The sequence below is a fragment of the Macaca nemestrina genome, chromosome 13 (assembly GCF_043159975.1).
Source record: "Macaca nemestrina isolate mMacNem1 chromosome 13, mMacNem.hap1, whole genome shotgun sequence".
NCBI lineage: Eukaryota > Metazoa > Chordata > Mammalia > Primates > Cercopithecidae > Macaca > Macaca nemestrina.
In genome coordinates this window covers 25,083,476-25,100,002 of record NC_092137.1, presented here as the reverse complement: position 1 = coordinate 25,100,002, position 16,527 = coordinate 25,083,476, and the positions used below count along the sequence as shown (strand labels likewise).

At 47.6% G+C, this 16,527-nt stretch overlaps 1 protein-coding gene across 3 annotated transcripts in view; it reads right to left on the bottom strand.

The window, feature by feature from the left end:
• Nucleotides 1–16,527, bottom strand: part of LOC105479806 (EFR3 homolog B) — a 115,149-nt gene that overhangs the window by 38,184 nt on the left and 60,438 nt on the right. For 2 of the 3 annotated variants that reach the window (XM_011738107.3, XM_011738108.3), the window contains exon 4: nt 15,362–15,512. The exons of the other annotated variant lie outside the window; for it this stretch is intronic. In XM_011738107.3, coding sequence (XP_011736409.1) covers nt 15,362–15,512 — 151 coding nt within the window. The remainder of the gene's footprint in view (nt 1–15,361; nt 15,513–16,527) is intronic. 3 annotated transcript variants of the gene reach the window in all.

The window sequence follows — 16,527 nt, the reverse complement described above, 5'->3', positions numbered from 1 at the left end:
CATTTGCGTATCCATTTGTGTCATCTGTGTATACACACACACACACAGTGGAATATTATTCAGCCTTAAAGAAGGGAATCCTGCCGGCTGCAACAAAATGGATGAACCTGGAAGACATTATGCTTGGTAAAACAAATCAGACACAGAAAGACAAACGCTGCCTGATCTCACTCATATGTGGAATCTAAAATGGTTAATCTCAGCCGGGCGCAGTGGCTCCCGCCTCTAATCCCAGCACTTTGGGAGGCCAAGGCGGGCAGATCACTTGAGGTCAGGAGTTTGAGATCAGCCTGGCCAACATGGTGAAACCCCGTCTCTACTAAAAATACAAAAATTTTGCCAGGCATGGTGGTGTGTGCCTGTAATCCCAGTTACTTGGGAGGCTGAGGCAGGAGAATTGCTTGAACCTGGGAGGCAGAGGTTGTAGTAAGCCAAGATCACACCACTGCACTCTAGCCCGGGCGACAGAGCAAGACTCCATCTCAAAATAAAATTAAATTTAAATTAAATGTGAAATAAAATAAAATGTCAAGTTCACAGAAGCAGAGTAGAAGGGTGATTGCCAGGGGCTGGGGTAGTGGAAATAGGGAGACGTTGGTCAAAGGGTACAAACTTTCTCCAGTTTTTATTCCTGCCTTCTGCTTCCTCCAGCCTCAGGCCAGATGACACAGGAACATTGCTGCTGGGGAGGGGGGATGATATTGTTAGGGAAGAACAAGAGGTGGATGAGAAAGTGGGCAACAGGCACCTTAGTATTGTTTTATTAAGAGGGTGGGGGACAGGTAGGGTAGGGCTGGAGGTGGGAGGACTCGGCTTTTCAAACACTGCCAGACAGCAGAGCCATGGGGCACTGCTGACCACACTGGTTTCTGCCCCACCCCCCCCCGAGACATGCTGACTCTGTCCTGGAAGAGGCCCGGGAATCTCAGTGGGCCAGTCTGAGGCCTACACCTGGGAAGCCACGCCTGGGAGCCGCAGGCAGGGGCTGACGGGCAGTCCCGCCTTCTCTCCTCCTCTCCCCTCCCCACACCCATGCCCCTGGGAACCCATTCCTGATCCTGGTGGAACTGGGACACCAAGACCCCTCCACGTTCAACTTTGACTCTCCTCTTTCTCAGGGAGCCGTGGCGCCATAGGACTGAGGCCAGTCAGGCCACACAGCTGCTCACGGCCAGCATCTGTCCTCATTATCCCTGCTGTCTATGCTGTTAAATATTTCAATCATTATCCCTGGCTGTAAGGTCAGAATTGACATTAAAATCAATTTTTTAAAAAATGAAAGTTCTGCAGTTACCCCTGAGGTGGTGCGAGGTAGAAAACGTAAGTGGGACTCCCTTTCCTAAAACCACAGAAGGCCTCATTCCAGACCAGGTCAGCAGTTTCTCCTGAATCTGTCCCAAGCGGGTCAGCCATAGCTGCTAACCTCACTGGAAAACTCCCTTGTTCTCTCCTTCTGCGGCTCCGTGAGTCCCCGGATGTGTGTTCTTCGGTGCTCTTCTTCCCTGACATATTAGTTTTGAGTCTTAAAAAAAAAAATTTTTTTTTTCTTTTTTTTTTTGAAATAGTCTCGCCCTGTTGCCCAGGAGGGAGTACAGTGGCACCATCTTGGCTCGCTACAACCTCTGCCTCCCAGGTTCAAGTAACCTGTGCCTCAGCCTCCCAAAAGCTAGGATTACAGGCACCCACCACCACTCCTGGCTAATTTTTGTATTTTTAGTAGATGGTGTTTTGCCATGTTGGCCAGGCTGGTCTTGAACTCTTGGTCTCAAGCAATCTGCCTGCCTTGGCCTCCCAAAGTGCTGGGATTACAGGCGTGAGCCACAGCACCTGGCCTGTTTTCTTTTCTTTAAAATGTATCTATCACCTCCTAGGAACATGAATAAAGTAGAGAAGATTCAGAAAAGCTCCCTGAGCTCCTGGAGTAACAGGAACTGTGTGAACTCAAGGCATATTATTAGTAAGGTTCTTATTCTAAGAGGCTTAGACTTTTTATGACCCTACAGGATTCAACACCACACAATCACTGAATAGCAGTGTTTGCTGGGTCAATGAACAAATACATTCCACTCACCACTTAAAAAACAACATGCCATTCTTAACATGCCCGGGACTCCACCCACTGTTCTTTCCCATCCCACTTGATCAGAAAAACAAATTTCAGATATGGTTGTAGTAAAGCTTATTTGCTTTCATTTAACCCATGCCTTGTTCTGTTGGAAGCCTTCAAAATATCTAAAAGACATCACAAAGCCTAAGTTCTAGAAGAGGCTATTCATAGACATAGGAGTTTTCATCAGGAATGGCCAGGCCAGGCCCAGTTAACACCTACAGTCTAAGTAATAACAACAGTAAATATTTCTGTGGCACTCATTGCTTAACATATCAGTGTTAACTGTCTGTGACTGTGTTGTCTCTGCCTCAGTCTTGACCATCTTATCCCCTGTGTGTCAAATCTCCCTCTGCTTCTCTCTAATAAAATGCTTGTGATTGCATTTAGACCCACCTGGAAAATCCACGATAATCTCCCAATCTCAAATTAAGATAGTCCTTAATTTAATCACAGCTGCTAAGACCCTGTTTCCATATAAGGTCACATGCAGAGGTTCCAGGGATTAAGATGGAGCCATCTATTGATGCATCATTTTCCAGCTGATCACAACATCCTTTATCTGATACAATTTTCAGCAGTCTTGTGAGTTTAGCAGAACATGTGTTGCTCCCATTAGAGAGATGAAAAAACTGAGGCTTATTAAGGGAGCAAGTGAATTATTTCAGCTCAGCCCACTTGTGACAGGTGGAGCTGAGCCTCAGGCTTGGGAATTCTCACACTGGGTCCCATGATCTTAGCTCTTTACATTTTAATGTGTATCAGAACTACCTAGGGAGGTTGTTTAAAATACAGATTTCTGAGCCACTCCAGCCTACTGCTATCCTACTGAACAGACTCTCTAGGGGTAGGGCTTAAGTATCTGCATCTCATTTTATTTTATTTTATTTTATTTTTTTTTGAGACAGTATCTCACTCCTGCCACCCAGGCTGGAGTGCAGAGGCGTGATCACGGCTCACTGCAGGCTTGACTTTCTGGGCTCAGGCGATTCTCCCACCTCTGCCTCCCGAGTAGCTGGAACTACAGGTGTGTGCCACAATGCCTGGCTAATTTTTTATTTTGTACAGATGGGGTTTCAGTGTTGCCCAGGCTGGTCTCATATTCCTGGGCTCAAGTGATCCACCCACCTTGGCTTCCCAAAGTGCTGGGATTACAGGCGTGAGCCACTGCGCCTGGCCAGGTATCTGCATCCTTAAGTGCCCGCTCCCCCTATTCTAGGGCAGGGGGTCTACAGGTCACATGTACTTGACCCAGGGAAAACTCGTCTCACAACTATAGGAATGTTCTGAGGCAGGGTGGGGGGAAGAAAGCTCTCGCAGAACCTTGAGAAAAGCTAGGGAAGTATGTTCTTGGTCATGGAGGTCCATCAAGGCTGGATGGATGGACAGCCACTTCCTTTGAAGGGGAGAACTGGGGTGTTTCGGGCTTGAACCAAGGGTAGCATGGCTCCATCTCTGGAGCACAGTTTGCCCTCCGGGGCCCAGGACTGCCTAGGAGGCTGTAGCCTTGAGTCTCGGGCTGTTGACCATTCCATTCCCTCGGGCTGCCAGGACTCTTGCTCTGTTAGATATTCTAGTGAGACTGCACTTAATGCCAGTCCCTGATCTCCCATGGAGAAGGTGTGTGCAACAGGGCTATCTAAGAAAAAAAGCACCTTTTTGGTATCAGGATCTTGAGCCTCCTTAGGATCCCTTGGTGTGATAGCTTGTGGGGAGGCGCTTCCCTTCCCTGAGGCTGGAAGTATGAAAGCACAGTCCCAGCAGCCCAGCTAGGTCACCTGGTCAGGGAGCGCTGGTCATGGGTCCCTGTAGGGGCAGCTCCCTATGTGGCTCCTGAATCTTCCAGGGGTTGACATGAGGGGGCCAAGCTGGAAATTTTGGTGACAGTGATTCAGAGGGTCTGATGGGGTTTTTCCCGGGGACCCTGGTCAAAGGACCACACCTATTGCGGAAGTCCACCTCAGAATGTGCCAGTGTCTGGCTGAGATGAGGTTGGGACTCTCAGGTTTTAGAGTGAGTAAGGCCTTTTCCCTCTTAAACAGGCAGTGTAGTGTTATGACTACAAGAAGGGGTTTGGAGCCAGACCACATATTTGAATCCTAATTATTAGTAGGGTGATCTGGGACAAGCTTACTTGTCCCAGCTTACTTGAAGCTCCCTGTGCCTCAGTTTCCCTATCAAGTAGGGGTAACCCAAGCACCTGCCTTGTAGACTTGGTTTGACCAGAACTCTACCTGCCTCGCCTGTCACAGTTATGCACTGCCTCCTCATTTTCTCCCCCAGTGCATTTTTGGCCCATCATCAACACTCCATGAGTTTCCACTGGGCTCGTTTACCTGCGTGACTGGTCACTATTTCTTTAAATGCATACTACAGCGAGAACTTCCTAAATGTTTCACCCCTACAATTGTGAATTCATACTTTACAGATGACTTTTATTAAAATGTGAGTTCTAATGCATGAGATCATGAAAGATCATGGTTTTTTGTTTGTTTGTTTTAAGATACAGCAATGATGAGGAAAGTCGCCATAGCAACAAACTGAAGATTTTGAACATGTGACATTTCAAAGGCCAGGGGCACTGCTAGGGCCACCCTTTCAAGATCAAAGTTTCAGCTCTTCATATACAACAAAGGGCGCCAAGCTTGCTGGAGTGATCACCCACCCTGTGGTACAGGCAGCCAGGAGGTAAAATGGTGTGAAAACTGAGGGTTACTAAGGGTCAATAGAGAGCGAAAGCTCCAAAGACTGGCCTTGCAGGAATAGCTCTCCCTTGGTCTTATCACAGGCCAAGTCTCTCCAAACAGAACATAGCCATTCCCTCTTCCATAGGTGGGCCTTCTGAACCAACTAACTTCCTGCTGTCAGTGACAGAACTATAGTTAAAAATACGGGGCATATATAAAACCCAACTCTCTCACAGCTCAAGGACTGAAGGCCTTTTTGCTGCATTTACCTACACAAAGAGAAAGGAGAACTGCTTCTTTGCTTCACTAGACTTAACCTGGGTAGAAAAATCAGCACCAAAAAACGTTGCCCAAATTTAAGATAAGTCCTAGCTGGAAAGCAAATCAAAACATGGTTTTGAGTTTACCATTGCCTGTCCCTTTCTTGCCACTGCCCTTGTTTATAGCAATTCCCTGGGGCAGTTTTCACTGTAGCCAGAGGCACAGTCTATCCCATCTTAACTTGATCATGTCCTGCCAACCTCCTGACTACCAGCCAAAGCATAGTAACTCCCCAGATCTATGACATACTCTCCTGTCCATCCACATTACACAGTCCCTCCTTCAAGACTCTTTGCAAAGCTGGCTGTGGTTTGAAGGACTCCTGGGAAAGTCTAGTCCTTGCTGGCCCCAGGACACCATCCCTGCTGGCCCTGGGTAGCCCCATCTGCTGGACTCCAAGGCCTGCACTCAGGAAACACAGACCTTGGGGAGCACCAGCTGCTGCCTCTGCTCTCAGAGCCTGTCCCTAGCTGAGCCCATGCCTTGGGCCATTCCACTGGCCTTGCAGTTCTGACCTCACCTGACTTCACAGAACCCACCTCCGGCCTGCTGGTCTCCAGCAGTGCTGAGTTTTGAACCAAAGTGCTGAAGATTGGGGCATATCTAGTCCACAGATGACAGCTAAAACCACAAGAGTTGATGAAATTGTCCAGGAGCAGTATATCCAGCGAGAAGAGGGTAGAGCACAGAGCCTTGGAGACCACAGACACTCAGGGGGATGAGGAAAAAGAGAATTATTTGAAGGACACTGTCTTGGCTTCCTGTGGCTGCTGTAACAAGTTACCACAATTTAGTGACTTAAAACAGCACACACTTATTATCTGAGTTCTGGAGCTCAGAAGTCTACAATAGGTCTGCATGGCTGCATTCCTTCTGGGGGCTCCAGGGAGCATCCATTTTCTCAGGCTTTCCAGCTTCCAGAAGCCACCTACATCCTTTGGCTTGTGCCCCCTTCTCCATCTTCAAAGCCAGCAGCAGGGCATCTTCAGATCTCTTTGTCTCTGTCCCTCCGCTTCCATCATCACGTCCCCTTTGGTCCAACTCTGATCCTCCTGTGTCCCTCTTATAATGACCCTTGAGATTACATCAGGCACACCTGGATTATCCAGGATAATCTCCCCCAGCTCAAGATTCTTAAATTGATCACATCTGCGAAGTCCCTTTTGTCATATAAGGTGGCATTCACAGGTTCCAGGGATTAGGACATAGGCAAGGGTGGGGTGGGGGCATCATTCAGTCTACCACAGAAACTAAGCAGGGCAAGTCCAGTGGGAACAGTTGGAGTGACAGGCCTGAAGAAGCCCAGGGAGTGTGAAGAAGGGTGAGATCCCAGGGAGAAATGGGTGAGATCCACAGGGAGAAATGGGTGCAATCCCAGGGAGAAACGGGCACAATCCCCAGGGAGGAATGGGCACGATCCCAGGGAGAAATGGGCACGATCCCAGGGAGGAATGGGTGCGATCCCAGGGAGGAATGGGTGCGATCCCAGGGAGGAATGGGCGTGATCCCAGGGAGAAACGGGCACAATCCCCAGAGAGAAATGGGAGTGATCCCCAGGGAGAAATGGGCACAATCCCCAGGGAGCAATGGGCACGATCCCCAGGGAGAAATGGGCACGATCCCCAGGGAGAAATGGGCACGATCCCCAGGGAGCAATGGGCACGATCCCAGGGAGAAATAGGTGCGATCCCAGGGAGGAATGGGCGTGATCCCAGGGAGAAACGGGCGCGATCCCCAGGGAGCAATGGGCACGATCCCCAGGGAGGAATGGGTGTGATCCCAGGGAGAGGTGGGCGCGATCCCCAGGGAGGAATGGGTGTGATCCCAGGGAGGAATGGGTGTGATCCCAGGGAGGAATGAGTGTGATCCCAGGGAGAAATGGGCGCGATCCCCAGGGAGAAATGGGCGCGATCCCAGGGAGAAACGGGCGCGATCCCCAGGGAGAAATGGGCGCGATCCCCAGGGAGGAATGGGTGTGATCCCAGGGAGGAATGGGTGTGATCCCAGGGAGGAATGGGCGCGATCCCCAGGGAGAAACGGGCGCGATCCCCAGGGAGAAATGGGCGCGATCCCCAGGGAGGAATGGGTGTGATCCCAGGGAGGAATGGGTGTGATCCCCAGGGAGAAACGGGCGCGATCCCCAGGGAGAAATGGGCGCAATCCCCAGGGAGAAATGGGCACGATCCCCAGGGAGGAATGGGTGTGATCCCAGGGAGGAATGGGCGTGATCCCCAGGGAGAAATGGGCACGATCCCAGGGAGAAACGGGCGCGATCCCCAGGGAGAAATGGGCGCAATCCCCAGGGAGAAATGGGCGCGATCCCAGGGAGAAATGGGTGTGAATTCAGGGAGAAAGGGGCACAATCCCAGGGAGAAATGGGCGTGATCCCCAGGGAGAAATGGGTGCGATCCCAGGGAGAAATGGGCGTGAATTCAGGGAGAAATGGGTGCAACCCCAGGGAGAAATGCCACCAAAAGATAAAAACATGAGGGGCAAGGTGGGTGGGGAGTGGGTTATTTTCATGGTTTCCACAGATTCTAATTACAAAGATAAAAATGTAATCTTACAGTGGAGAGGAGTGGCTCCCACACCCTAGACCGGGATCACACTGGGCATCTGTAAAGGTGGGACACAGACATTTGTGCCTCCTGCTGTGATACCCGGTATAGCAACCCAAAACCCCCATGAAGTATTATAGCCAAAAGTAGTTACCTGCATCCAATCAAACCTTCAGATCTAATTCCAGTTTGCAGGAAATACAAGAGACAGGAGAGTCAGATAAGTGGCACCACAGCAAAGAACCGAACAAATCCAGAATGGGGAGCATTCTACAAAGCAACTGACCTGCCCTCCAAAACGTCAACGTCACGAATAAAAGAGGGGCAGAGAGAGGTTGGGAAGCTGCTAAGAGAGGTAAGGGATGTAGAAAACAAAGAAATAGTCTTTACTAAGTTCTGATTTGAAAAAGGATAGCAATGTAGACAACGGGGGACAATTAGGGAAATCTGGATTTGGACGACATATTAAAATAAGATCAGGAATGATGGTTGATTTTGTCAGGCAAGCTAATGGCATTTTGTAGTTATGCAGGAGAATGTAATTTTTTTTTTGTTTTTCTCTTGTTTATTAATTTAATTTATTACTACGCTGCAAGAGACTTGAACTTGTGTTTAGATTGAGGGAAGAAATCAAAGCAAGGCAAAGAGTGGAGATGGGGAGGGGGCAGAAAGAATGGATCCAGGGAGGCTCCGGAGGGGCTGGGGACCCTTTGGAGAGGAACAAGATGGGCATAGGAAGTGGAAGAAGCGCCCTGGGACAGCCCCCATTTCCTGAGTGGGAGAAGAAGGCAAAGGCAATTTGAGACTGAAGAAGCTGATTTCGGAGGGGAGTTTAGGGGGAAATGGAAGGTTTGTAAGGACCACTTGGAGGACGTGAGAGGAGGCTGCTTGAAAGCCCAGTAAACTCCTAATGCACATATGCGTAGAGGCCCCAACCCACAGGCCGTGTGGTTTTCTGAGGTGGGGGCATTAGGGTAGGGGGAACAGGGTGCTGCACAGCCTGAGCCACAAGGAGGGACGTCTCCAGGATCCCCATAACCCTGGCCTGCTGCAGGGGAGCCGCTCTCCCCCTCACCTGCTGGGTGACTCGCTTTGCACCAGCCTCCGAGTGGGCTTGGTTTGAGGTTGTGGCACAGTAAAAGCATAAATGCCTGTGTGCCATTGACTCTGGGTTACTCAGAGTCCAACATTTTAAAAATTGAGGTAAAATTCACATATCATAAAATTAGCCATTTTAAAGCACCCAATTCAGCAGCATTTAAGTCATTCACAATGTTTTGCAACCAAAACATTTTCCTCAACCCAAAAGGAAATCCTATATCCATTCAGCAGTCCCTCTCCATTCCTCTCTCCCCCTTCACCTGGCAAACACACGTCTACTTCCTGTCTCTACGGATTTACCTAATTGAATATCTCATGTAAGTGGGATGATAAATATGTGACCTTTTGGTTGTTTCTACCTTTCAGCTCTTGTGAATAGTGTTGCTATGAACAATTGTGTACAACTATTTGTTTGAGAACCTGTTGTTAATTATTTTGGGTTAACAAAATAATTATTTTGGATTAATTATGGGTTAATTATTTTGGGTTAATTATGGGTTAATTATTATTATGGGTTAATTATTTTGGGTTAACAAATTTTGGGTTAAGCAATTCCCGGCGGAATTGCTGGGCCATATAATTCCATATGTTTAACTTTTTGAGGAAGCACCAAACTATTTTCCATAGGTGCTGCACCATTTTACATTTCTACCAGCAGTGCATTGAGGGTTCCGGTTTCCACACATCCTTGCCAACATTTGCCATCTTTTGTGTGTGGGACTGTGTTTTTAATCGCCATCTTAGTGGGTGTGAAGTGGTGTCTTGTTGCGGTTTTGATTTGTATTTCCTTAATGATTAGTGATGTTAAGCATCTTTTCATGTGCTTCTTGCCATTTGTATATCTTTTTTTGGGAAAATGTCTATGAGAGTTCTTTGTCCATTTTTAATTGTTTTTTTTGTTGTTGTTGTTGTTAAGTCTTAATAATTATTTGTATATTCTGGTTATTTAACCCTTATTAAATATATGATTGGTAAATATTTTCTCCCATTCTGTGGGTTATCTTTTTACTGTCTTGATTGTGTCCTTTGGTGCATATAAGTTTTAATTTCTTTTTTTTGAGACAAAGTCTCACTTTGTCATCCAGGTTGGAGTGCAGTGGAGTGATCTTGGCTCACTGCAACCTTTGCCTCCTCGGTTCAAGCAATTCTCTCACCTCAGCCTCCCAAGTAGCTGGGATTATAGGCATGCACCACCACACCTCAGCTGAATTTTGTATTTTTAGTAGAGATGGCGTTTCATAATGTTGGCCAGGCTGGTCTGGAACTCTTGACCTCAAGTGATCCACCCATCCTGGCCTCCCAAAGTGCTGGGATTATAAGTGTAAGCCACTGTGCCCAGACAAAGTTTTAAATTTTGATGAAGTCCAATTTATCTATGTTGTTTCTATAGTTGCTTTTGCTTTTGATATCATATCTAAGAATCCATTGCCAAGTCCAAGACCATAAAGACTTATCCCTATAGTTTCTTCTAAGAGTCTTATAGTTTTAGCTCTTACATTTAAGGCTTTGATCTATTTTGAGTTAATTTTTGTGTGTGGTGTGAGATAGAAGTGAAAGTATAAACTTTCAATCTATGAATCTTCATAATATTTTACCATTTGTATACACTAGGCTAATATATTAGATTGTTTATGTAGAGGATCTTGGCATCATCAGATTTAATATTTTTAGTTTATCATTAGTAAGTGCCCTTAAAAAGTCAGGACATGTAGTGATTAACACTGTCCCCAAGACATGCATCTGCACCCATCATGCAATGAGGCAGGTGTGCAGAAGTGAATTCCCAGCGAGTAAGGAGCTTAGCTGGCCCTGCCTCCCCACCTTCTCCTGGCTTTTCCAGTCCCTCATCATGATCCAAAGCCCAGGTATTCTCATTAAGGGCTGGAAAGCATCATTTAAATTTTCGCTGGGCACGGTGGCTCACACCTGTAATACCAGCACTTTGGGAGGCAGAGGCAGGTGGATCACTTGAGGTCAGGAGTTTGAGAAGAGCCTGGCCAACATGGTGAAACCCCGTCTCTACTAAAAATACAAAAATTAGCTGGGCATGGTGGCAGGTGCCTGTAATCCCAGCTACTTGGGAGGCTGAGGCAGGAGAATCGCTTGAACCCAGGAGGCGGAGGTTGCAGCGAGCCAAGATCACACCACTGCACTCCTGACTGGGCAACAGAGGGAGACCCTGTCTCAAAAAAAAAAAAAAAAAAAAAAAGCATCACTTACATTTTTTAAATTGTACTTTACTGGATGTAATGTACAGGAGTGGTATTAGCAAATTTGGATTTTGTGACAAGTCTCTGGACAACTTCATCCTTGGGGTGATCAAGCACAAGCTGTATGAATATCTACCTGGGATGAGGGAAGCAAGGGAGGGACATGGAGAGGGAGAGAAGAAAGAATAAAAGAAGGAAAGGAGGGAAGGAATCCTACACAGGCTTAAGACTAGAATGGGTCAGTGGTTCCCAGACCTAAATGGCATCATATGGGAAGCAAAAATATACAGACTCCCAGGTCTCCTCTCCAGAGATGCGGGTCTGGTTGAGCCCTGGGAATCGGTAGGTTTCCAAAGCTCATTGGTCTGAGTTGGGAACCTTGAAGGGCATATGGTTTCCGAAGAGACACTCTACAGAGGGGAGATTTGTGCTATGCCGATTCAGGGAGCAAAACCAGGTCTGAGGGAAAAGCTACAGGGAGGAAGAGTGGGCTCAGGTTAAGTTTTTTTCTTGGCTTCTCACCCACAAGGCCAGGGGCTGCCTTGTGCTAGACTAAGTCTGGTCATGGGGGGCATCTGCACAGAGGCTGGGTGCCACGCTTTGGAATCTAGGGCTCAGTGAGGGGCTTTTGACCTTGCCACCCCTCAGATTCTAGGGAGAATATTAATACATGCACAGGGGCCAAAAGAATCACTGTCTAAAGCCAGCACTCTAGCTGTGTGAGCACAGACAAACCATCTCACTTCTTGGGATCCCATCTCTACACTGAGAAATCCAACAAAATGAGGGGTTAGATGAGCTTGATTCATTTTGCTTTCTTTTCCTTTTCTCCTTCTTTCTCTCTTCCCTTTCTTTTGATTTCCTGGCAGCAAAACCTTTTATCCAAATAAAATGCTGCAAACTTCCATACAAACAATGAAAAGGTCTGGGCGTGGTAGCTCACACCTGTAATCTCAGCACTTTGGGAGGCCAAGGCAGGTGGATCACTTGAGGTCAGGAGTTTGAGACCAGCCTGGCCAACACAGCAAAACCCTGTCTCTACCAAAAATACAAACATTAACTGGAGCCAGACGCTGTAGCTCACGCCTGTAATCCCAGCACTTTGGGAGGCCGAGGCGGGCGGATCACTTGACATCAGGAGTTTGAGACCAGCCTGGCCAACATGGTGAAACCCTATCTCTACTAAAAATTAGTTGGGCATGGTGGCCGGTGCCTGTAGCTCCAGCTACTTGGAAGGCTTTGGCAGGAGAATCACTTGAATCCAGGAGACAGAGGTTGCAGTGAGCCGAGATCGTGCCACTGCATTCCAGCCTGGGCAACAGAGCGAGACTCCATCTCAGAAAAGAAAAAGAAAATTAGCTGGGCATGTGGCCAGCTAATCCTAGCTACTGGAGAGGCTGAAGTAGGAGAATCACTTGAACCTCGGAGGTAGAGGTTTCAGTGAGCTGAGGTCATGCCAGTGCACTCCAGCCTGGGCAACAGAGCGAGACTCCATCTCAGAAAAGAAAAAGAAAATTAGCTGGGCATTTGGCCAGCTAATCCTAGCTACTGGAGAGGCTGAAGTAGGAGAATCACTTGAACCTCAGAGGTAGAGGTTGCAGTGAGCCGAGGTCACGCCAGTGCACTCCAGCCTGGGTGACAGAGCGAGGCTCTGCCTCAGTAAAACAAAACACAAACAAACAAACAAAACCCCAGAGGTGGCTACTGGATGAAGTAGCAGTAAAGGGCTTAGAGACTCTGTTCCTCCTCCCTCAGTTCCCCTTTCCCCCCACAAAGCCCTGAATCCCTGTGAAGACCTGTTTGGAACTCCTGGGCTAGACTCTAAGATAATGTCACACACTAGCACGCTGGCAGGTCTAAAATGATGAGGAGCAAAAGAACATTCTTCTCAGGAAGGTTCAAGAAGGTCTGGGCTCGGAGAGCCGGAAAGAGCATCAGACAGGGACAGCAAGAGAAAAGGCTGCCTTCCAAGTTGCACTCTGGAGCTACTGCAAATATTTGACTTAACTCACTGACAAGAGCTTGTCCTTATATCATCATCATTGTCTGCAGTACAGCAATCATTAGTTAACTTGCTCTGGCTGATGCGATGATTCACTGCGATGGGGAATTTGCAGGACACTGAATTTTCCAGGCCGTAGCCAACAAAACACCTACCCTGGGCTAGGATTTCCTGTGGGCAAAGCTAGAGCTGGCGGCCACCTGCTTCCAGTGGCCCCCACAGATGCATGGTGGCTGGTTCATTTTCCATTCAGATGTTCTCTGGAGTTATCTTAAACAGGACAACTAAAACAGTATCTGAAGCCGTTGCCAGGGCAACTTGACAAAGGACTTTCCCCTCAGCTATAATATGTGTAATGTGTCGAAGGCAGCTGGCTCCCAGGGAGAGGAAAGAGAAGGGAATCTGTATAGGTTGCCACTCTTGGTCCTTGGAAGGAAAGCTGGAAGACTCTCTTCTGGTTAAATCAACTTATATAGAACAGGAAAGCAGCTCTCACCCATGCCATAAAAATTCAGGCTGGGGGCAGGGCGTGGTGGCTTACGCCTGTAATCCCAGCACTTTGGGAGGCTGAGGTGGGTGAATCACTTGAGCCCAGGAGTTTGAGACCAGCCTGGACAACATGGCGCATGTGCCACCACACCTGGCTAATACTTGTGTTTTTACAAGAGACAGGGTTTCTGTATTTTTAGTAGAGATGGGGTTTTGCCGACATCGTGCCACTGCACTCCAGCACTTTGGGAGGCTGGGGTGGGTGGATCAGTTAAGGTCAGGCGTTCAAGACCAGCCTGGCCAACATGGCAAAACCCCCATCTCTACTAAAAACATAAAAAAAAGAAAAAGAAAAATTAGCTGAGTGTGGTAGCTCGCACCTGTAGTCCCAGCTACTCAGGAGGCTGAGGCAGGAGAATCACTTGAACCCAGGAGGCAGAGGTTGCAGTGAGCCAAGATCGTGCCACTGCACTCCAGCCTGGGTGACAGAAAGAGGCTCAGTCTAAAAATATAAAATAAAATCAAAAAATAAAAATTCAGGTTGGGAGGCTAAGGGGCAAACCTTAAACTTTTGTGATATCTGCAGATAGATAAAGGCTTCACTTAAGATCTGTAAAATAGTCATATCTAAGCTGCATGAAGACCTGGAGCTTAAAGTATGTCCTGAAGGGGAAGGAATGAGAAAGATGGCAAGATATTAAAGACAACCAGGGTGTGGGAGTATGTTTAAATGCACACATGAAGCAGGGAGTTTCTGACATATCTGATAGCTCTTCTCTAACAATATCATACTCTCCCACGACCGCAGCCACTTCCACTGAGACCAGCATTAGCTTGGAGGACTAACAGAGACCAAGCTGAAGCTGCTCATGGCACTGATGAAAAGACTGAGGCCTATAAAAGGTAACCTCCTCGACGCTTCACAGTGAGGAAAGGGCAAAACTAAGCCAGAAGCCCTGTGTCCTGCTTCCCCGTGGTCTTTCCACTGATCTGGTACCTTTGTCCTGGGGACATCACTTTGCTCTATCTTTGAAAGAGGCATAACCTGGATAGCTTTCAAGATATGCCCCCATAGAGTGCTGAGTGGTGGGGGCCCTGGGCTCTTCCTGCCCTCCAAAGAAAGCCTCTGTTTCCATCGATTTTTATATCCATTTGGGGCCCCACTTAAAATTATTTGAGGGGAAAAAATTCTATTAGTAAAAAGTTTGGAGATCATCAATCTAGCGCTAAACACATTAGATGGAGATAATGGTTGCACAACTTTGTGAATACACTAAAACCACATTTTTGTTGTTGTTGTTGTTTGTTTTTTGAGATGGAGTCTCTGTTGCCCAGGTTGGAGGGCAGTGGCGCGATCTCGACTCACTGCAGTCTCTGCTTCCGGGTTCAAGTGATTTTCCTGCCTCAGCCTCCCAAGTAGCTGGGATCGGATTACAGGTGTGCACCATGACACCCAGCTAATTTTTTTTTTTTTTTTTTGTATTTTTAGTAGAGATGGGGGTTTTGCCATGTTGGTCAGGCTGGTCTCAAACTCCTTACCTCAAGTGATCCACCTGCCTTGGCCTCCCAAAGTGCTGGTATTACAGGTGTGAGCCACTGCGCCCGGCCGCCACAGGGTTTAAAATAGGATGCTTGAAAGTGGTGAATTTTATTTTTTAAAATTATTTTATTATATATCTATATAAATTGTATACTTGTTTAAATTAAAAAATGAAAGGGCCCTTTGTTCACACAAAGGGAGACCCTAAAACAAGCAGTGTGTCACACTTAGGGTTGGGAACCAAATAGAAACAGAACATGACAGTGACGACCCCAAGGTCTCCCTCTCCCCTGCCAATCCCCAGGATGCGGCTGGGAGACCTGGAGCCCCCTGGGCCGCTCCTTACCGAGTTGGTGCCGAGGATCTGCAGGTTGGGCTTCTCCGACTCCAGCAGCTTGGCCACCATCTTGAGGAAGCTCTCCACGAAGAGGTTGATGCTCTGGCAGTGGCAGGCCATGAGCAGCTGGTCCAAAGCCTCCATGGCAATGCACACGTACCTGGGAAGGGCAGCACACGCCGTCACCGGCTGTGGCCCTGCCACCCCATGGCCCGACCGGGGCATGAAAGGTGTCAGTGCAGTGACCTGGGCAATGCAGCATCTGGGTTATGAGGCTCCCCCACAGGCTGCCAATGTCTGGATAGCCTTTCCAACAAGTGTCTGCTCCAGCCCAGAACTGAGTCAGAATGAATCAGGGCTGGAAGGAAGCCTAGGGACTAACTCATCCAGCCCCTCATTTTACAGATTAAGAACAGGAGGACAGATGAGATAGAGCATTTCATGAGTCAACACAAAGAGCAAGATTGATGCTCCCAATAGCAAACTCTAAGTCTAAACTCTGTGAGGTTGGGGAATTATCCAATCGAAGTCAAGAAGTGTTTATTGAGTGCCCACTGTGGAAAGGCTCTGTCCTAGACAGTGCAGGGGGCATAAGGATGAAGAAGGCAGTCCTTCAACTTAACGAGCTGAGATAAATACACAGATATTCCTTTAAAGGGAAAATAAATCCTACAAGAAAATCATGCATGATGTCCCATGAGGTTTCCAAGGATGGAGAGAGATGGCTCGAGTGGGGAAGAAGTTAAGATCTTTATGAAGAATCTAAGACAGGCCTGAGGACCAGCTTTATGGAATAGAAAATTTGTAGGTGTTGTGTCTGGAAGCCTCAGAAGTTCCATGATAAAGTACTATGCAAGCAATATGGTTAGCAGCATTACTATGTTTGGATGATACTCCCTACCTAGGGAATAAGACAGACAAAATGGACACAGAATAAACTTTTTTCTCATGAGGAATGTTCCCTATGTCAACTCAGTCTTTAAACTACTTAAACAATTCCTCTGAAGTCTAAAGACTGAGTGAACAACGTCAGAAACCAGGAATACGCAACATCCAATGGCAAAGAGCCAAGTCCTCTCACTAGATGACTGACAACTAGTATGGTTTGGCTCCACGTCCCCACCTGAATCTCACCTTGAATTGTAGTAATCCCCACGTGTTGAGGGGGGCACCAA